This window comes from Camelina sativa, chromosome 12 (genome assembly GCF_000633955.1).
Source record: "Camelina sativa cultivar DH55 chromosome 12, Cs, whole genome shotgun sequence".
Lineage (NCBI taxonomy): Eukaryota > Viridiplantae > Streptophyta > Magnoliopsida > Brassicales > Brassicaceae > Camelina > Camelina sativa.
Window position 1 is genome coordinate 23,745,521 of NC_025696.1, and position 7,065 is coordinate 23,752,585.

At 37.2% G+C, this 7,065-nt stretch overlaps 1 protein-coding gene across 1 annotated transcript; it reads right to left on the minus strand.

The window, feature by feature from the left end:
• LOC104732510 (probable zinc metalloprotease EGY1, chloroplastic) lies at positions 3,202 to 6,508 on the minus strand. The gene is made up of 10 exons (XM_010452058.2): positions 6,097 to 6,508; positions 5,362 to 5,826; positions 5,131 to 5,271; positions 4,839 to 4,940; positions 4,401 to 4,612; positions 4,264 to 4,314; positions 4,111 to 4,180; positions 3,758 to 3,826; positions 3,609 to 3,659; positions 3,202 to 3,520 (listed from the first exon to the last, which is right to left on the minus strand). The coding sequence occupies exons 1-10, from the start codon at positions 6,436 to 6,438 to the stop codon at positions 3,362 to 3,364; spliced, it is 1,662 nt and encodes a 553-aa protein (XP_010450360.1). The 5' UTR covers positions 6,439 to 6,508; the 3' UTR covers positions 3,202 to 3,361.

Here is a 7,065-nt window from a genome sequence, read left to right on the forward strand (position 1 = left end):
GGCAGCATCTCATATGCGCATTTGGGACTACATTTTTATAATGGTCATCCAAGGGAGAGTATTATAAATAATTATATTGTTGTATGGATGCCCATTATCGGCCCATTAGTGTAAACCCTACACCCTAATATTATATATATGTTGTATCCTATGGAATAGAGAATAATACAAGAGGACAATTCCCTAAACATCTTGTTTCCATAAACCTCTTGTTTTAACAAACTATAAATGTTCATATTGAAAGGACCGACCTTTTTTTTAATATAAGAAATAATAATTATAATATAATAAATAAACTACAGCTAGTTTTCACATACCCACTAGCCACCTAAGCACAATCACAACCAACAGCGGAATAACCAATCTCAATATCCAATAAATAACCAATAATATAACCAATAAATATAACATCAACAATATCCAATAATCAAATAACAGGAAACATAGAACCAGCAACCTAGCAATGTTCTAATGACCCAACTCTAGCAACTTAGCAATGCCAGACAACATCAAACCGAGTCCCTAGAACATCCTCCTCTTCATTGCCTTGATTCCACGATCACACTTTGTCTTTACCTGCACCACAAACACATATTGCAATGCATGAGTATTTTATAAACACTCAGTAAGGCAATCCTCCCATCTACTGGGCTACACACACAAGCAATAGAGTCATCTCTAACCATCAAACAACAATCAACAATCAACAATCACAAACCATGACTCTGCATCGACCGTCACCAACATGCATTGACCGATACCACATGGGGATGCATCGACCGACGCATAAGCTGCATCGACCGACACCCAATCTGCATCGACCGACGCATGCTCGACATAACATGAAAACCCTAGAGTTTTACGCGCCGTCCTCGCACTTGCATTGACCGACGCAAGATATGCATCGACCGATGCAATGCCGAGCATCGTGTTTTCCCAGAAGCTTCTCGCTGGATCTTCGTTCCTACAACCACTAAACTCGATTCCCAAGCCACAAGAAAGCTTCCTAACGTCCATAGCAACGATCTAACAAGTCTAACATCACACAACAAGCAGATTAAAGAGTTCTCTAGCTTAGATAATCCATGGTCCTGCACTTACCTTTGCCACAGAAGAAATCCGACCCAAACACAAGGAGAAAACGTTCCTAGGACGCTCCTACAACGATCCCAGCTACAGATCTCAACAGAAACAGCCTCAAATCTCCAGAAAGCACCAAGAACACCAAGAACACACTTTCTCTCTTTTGTTTCTCTCAAAAACGGCCAAAGTCGTCTAATGAGACAAAAGAAACGATTAAGGGTTTTCCTTTACCCAAAACGCAGCGTTTGACTTAAGTCAAAACGCAGGAACTCGACCTTGCATCGACCGATGGAACTCCCAAACCGGGATTTCGGTTCACGGATGTTACACATATAATTTGGGTATTTTAGTTCTTTTGATCTTAAAATAACTAATATTTTAGGATTTATAGTTGTAATTTTGAATACATGGATTATATCGTATAAAAAAAATAGTATTTTGGATATATTGTTACATTTTAGGTAATTCGACTATCAACTTGGATTTAGGTTCAGATCAAGTTTTTGGATATAGAGTCTAGTATCCGTTCGATTATTTCCTCACATTCGGGTTCAGATCGGATTCACTATTCAGTTTGGATTTTTGGGTACGGGTATTACACCCATGCCTACAAAAGTCAATGTAAATTTTCATCTATATTAACATTTTTGAAGTACATTTTGGTTTACGTCCTTTAAGTTTTGATTATTTAATTTTTTTTATTTACAACATTAACCCCTAACGATTTTTCTAAAATAACATTTCATAGAAACTCAATTAATGGAACTATTTAAATCGACCTAATTTGATACATTTATTCCCATAAATAGTTTGACAACATCTATACATTTCGATTTTTCCAAAAACAACTCTACGCATTAAATTTTTAATCCCATAAAATTTCTCCAAACTTATTTTAATAGATCTTTAGAGACTGTATGATCTCTTAAATTTAAATGACACAACCCCTCACTGTGGAAATGAACTATTCTAATGTCAATTGGTGACAGCTTGTTCTGTGGGAAGATTGTTAAAGGGTGGGGACCAGGGTTCGAGGAACGTCTGGCGCACCAATAACCTACTGGTGGATTTGGATGAATAGTTTCTTTCACTGTAGGATTGATGCCGTGCAGGGCCAGCTTTGGGCCTATGGGGGCAAGCTAGCGGTGGGCTAGTGGGGTCAACGGGACGGGTTGTTACAATAAAAATTGGTGACAGCTTGTCCTGTGGGAATGTTGTTAAAAAGGTGGGGACCAGAGTTCGAGGAACGTCTGGCGCACCAATAACTTACTGGTGGATTTGGATGAATAGTTCCTTTCCACGGTGAGGGGTTAGGATCGAGGCCCTGCAGGGCCAGCTTCGGGCCTATCGGGGCAAGCTAGCAGTGGGCTAGTGGGGTCCACAGGACGGGTTGTTACAATATTATTCTGCGATAATGTTATCAACTCAAATAAGAAAACACTAAAATCTCTCTTTTATTGCTACGGATCGTAAACTCCTTGCTCATCAAACATTTTCCATGTATAAATATTAACTTCACAAACGAAACACAACACCCACAACCAAAACCACTAATATGACGGTTTTGAAACACAGGTTAAACCACTAATATAACGGTTTGTTGTTATATGGTGGGACATGTTATTAACATGACGATTTGTTGTTATATGGTGGGACATGTTAATAACATGACGGTTTGAATTAACATTAGTATAAATATAAAATATTATTAATTCGATTTTGAAATACGGATTAAATATTCATTTAATTATTTGATCAATACCCCTAATATAAGAATATTAGATATATCAAATCAGGGTAATTTAACTAAAATTTTGTAAAACAATTACATTATTGGTAAAATTGTGATTTAATCCGACAATAGGTTATAAATTACATATTGATGTATTTATTTTCCCTATTATTGTTCTAATAATTGACAATCTAAACAAAATTATTATTTAACTAAACAAAATAAACTAAATATAAAAAACAAATAAAAATTAAAATGTTATTACTTTAAAAAAAAATTTCTGCGGTGGTGTACTACAGGTTAAAATCTAGTTAAACATTAATTTATACACTATCCCGTGGTAAATAACAAATACATACAGTATTTTAAAAAGATATTGTATGCTATTTTGGACTCAACTGGAAGTGTAGTATATGAAGAATTTAAGTAGTACATTATAAATACTTCTTCACTAGCTTACAGTGTACAGACATGGCTCACTATATAACAACAAAGTGCTTCGGATTGGCCCTAACTACAACATCTGCTCAAAGTCAGAAGACAACATCAAAACGTAGTTACAAGCCCTATGCCTACCTCTTCTGCGAGTTCATCCCATACAGGCAGGAGCGTCAAAACAACAAGGATTATTGCAGTCCCGACGAGGGCCTTCCTCCATGTTCCAACCTCGGTCACGTCGTTTAGACATGGTTTTTCAGGTGTTCTCTGTTTAAATACATTGTACTGCTTAGAAACAGCATTTAAAGCACACTCGTACTGTTTGAAGTTGCAGAGTTCAGAATTTTTGGGGTACCTGGCAGATTAGTACATAGAGTCCCCAAGGAAGTGCCAAAGGGCCGCCGAGCTGAAAAGTAGGAAAATGCCAAAGCAATAAAACAAGCTGTTCGAGAGCACGAATTAGAGGGCATGGTATGGATTATAACTTGGCACAGTTGAACATACCACTCTGAGTCCAAGCATTACATAGGTTGTCAAGCCAAATGTAACCAATGCATTTTTCCCGAATGCGCCCTGCATAAGATCCATGACCATATGTTACATATGTGATATAAATGTTGACAATTTGATGTCTTGTATGAATATCTCAGACCCTTTTCATTGTTTAGACTTAAGGATATATAATAGTACACACTTAAATCAACCAAAGCATGGTCTAAAGATAAGGCACACTTGGAAGAATTTGATACTAGTTCGGATTGTTTCAGATTTTGCAACCAAAATTTCTACTAGGCAACATTAGGCGTCTAGGTTTCGAATAGAATACACAGACACCGTTCCATAAATAAGAGAAGTACCTGTACAGCTCTGCCTCCATCCAAACATCCCACAGGAAGCATATTAAACGCTGTTGTTGTTAAACCACACCTAAGAATAAAATCTCAAAGTAAGCGAAAACTGTCACAATTTCTGATGAATAATAGAGAACGAGCCAAGATATTAGATGCTACCATCCAGCAATTACAAGCGGGTGGATTGAAACAGTAGCAGCATGCAACGCTCTGCAATCATTAGGAAAAATAGAAACGGATGTTGAAGTTAAATTGTTTCGTCTAGGTTGAACAGTCACTAGCTGCGGAGAGCTTACGCATATCCCAGAGTTGCTCTGCTGATGAGTCCAAGAAGTAATGAACCTTGAAATAACATGCTGGGAACCTGCACCAGATCGCTAGCTGCATCCGGGTTAGTAGATAGGAACAGACCAACAGCAAACATGGAAACTGAGAGTGCTGCTCCAGCAAATGGACCAGCTAGCGAAATGTCAACTTTTGTACTCCGGTCTGGAAGAATCGACTTGAACTGTACAAATCAAGTAAAAGTATTACTAACGCTAGTACATAAGACAATAGTCTTGTCTTCAATACACTTCAAGATGTTCAGCTTGTCATCGGAGGAAAAAGTAGATGGATGCATTTAAGAAGAAAAGTACATGTATCTTCTTCTAGACGTGAATTACATAGAGTTCAAAAGAGATACTATCCCATGAACTTGACAGAGTTGCAATAGGCATGATCAATTAAACCACCTGTGTGATTGCACCAAAGCTTCCCAGTGTAATGTTTGGAATGAAGTAAGGAATGCTAAGCTTTACTTTCTTTGGAACGGCAGCAAGAAAGTGCCCCAACTCCTGCAAATAAACAAGTCATAAATATAACCATCTAGACGAAGAACTGAAAGCCAGATACCATCAACAATACATGAAAGTTTATCATTCAACCAAGGGAGCATGCCTGTTTGATATAAATTTGAAAGCAACATAACAAAACATTCATAATAAAGAAAAACATTACTATAGAAACACATAAGTTGTAACTTACATGAAACAAAAGAATTCCCAATACACCATACGCCAAAGGCAATGCAGCGTCAACAAATGGATACAGGAGCTCCATATCAGGTGGTTCAACAGCATTTGGATCGGTGAAATACTTTACCACCTCAGGAGGTAAGCGGTTGATCTGTTAAATCAAGTAGTGCATAAAAGTATAGCATGATGTACAGATCAAATGACATACTGATGTATTGCTTCTAAGAAAAAATTAAGGTACCTGAGAAGCAATTCCAAGCTCCACAGAGGAACCAATTGTCAAAAGAAATAATATTAAAGCAATCACATACTGCCAGAGTGTGGTTGGTCCTGGCTCCGAGACTTCTTTACGAAGCAAACCAAAGCTAACACGGGCACCACCACGAGGATCTGGTCCTTCGGAGTTAGGCTCCTCAATCATGAATAAATTATACTTATCGCCAGAAACTTGAGCTAGTTTTCTCTGAAGTTTTGCAAAAACATCCTCTTTCTTTCCTCTCAAGTTCCCAAGAAAGAGGATTCCCTCACCAAGGTCCCCAAATGGCTCTTCTTTGGTGACCCAAAACGTCGAATAGCCGAAAAGTTTGTCCTTTATTAACTTCACATCAGCAGGATCCACTTTCTCAGGTCCAAGAAGCTCCATCAGCTTAAACGAGTCTATTTGGAAACTGCTGTATGATGGATCAACAGGCGATATAGTTGATGGCTGAGATAAAGACACAAACTTCACTCTTAGTAACACGAGAATGAAGTGAACATACAAGACTACAATAATAGTTAATTGATTTTGTATGTTAGTTGTACCAATCTCTTAAGAAAGAAACAGAGAAGCTATAACGAATTTGCAGATAAAAACACTAAAATGACGAGAACAAAGTGAAATTAAGCAATAGTAGGATTCAATTCTCACAATTTCAAACACTGGAATATTCAGGACAAAAGGGGAACTTTAATCAGAGATAAGTATGTTGTGTACCATTGAAGTCTTGTCGGAACCGAACTCGTTGCTGCTGCTGCTACTGGCAGAGCTACTGTTGTTACTTGTCTCATCATCATCTTCATCACGAGATGCCGTTTTTACAACAGAAGACTTGTGGGTATCTGCGTTTTCTCCGACACTGTTGTCTCTGTTACTGTTTTCATCATTGCCTATACACTTTACAACCCTAAATCTATGAGAGTCCTCTGTGCAAGAGAAACCAAATCTCTTTTGCCATTTGGGTAGTGTTGTTGTTATCTTAATGTTATCCCGGTGGTGAAATGATCGGAATCTGATGTTAACGGCAGCTGCAAAAGCGACGCTGGTGAGAGTCCCCATTGGAATGGGAAATGAGAGAGAGAGAGATAAGGGAAACGTTTATGTGGGAGCGCTTTAAGATTGGATTATCCTCTACCGGTTTCCGTACCTGTGTTGGTTTCGGTTTAGTATCTAACTACTATCTATGGCTTTAATGATCGGTTTAGTTCACCTCACACAACGGTCAAAATTGATATACAACACCTTGTTCCGCAATAACCACCCCATACCGGTTAATGATGACGAACTGATACTTTATGAATCCCTCAACTAAAAGAGGTAATCAAAATAAATGGTTGAATGGCTTAGGGAGTGGTATTGCTTAGTGATTTAATCATTTAAATAGATTTTTAATGACTTTAAATGTTATGTAAAATATGTTGTTATTTAATCAAAATTTTATTTAACTCTCTTAAAAGTTGGTGTTATTAGTTTGTAATTTGCAAAAAGTCATTTAAAATTTTAATAACTATGGTGTTATTGGATTAAAAATTTTACAAAATCCTTAAAAGTTTTGTGTTATTTAACTAAAACAAAAGAATCTATAATTGTTAATGAATTCAATTATTGTGTTATTGGTTTATGATTTTTTACACTTTCCTTCACAAAATGAAGTCATTCAAAGTATGATTAAAATATTGGGACTAT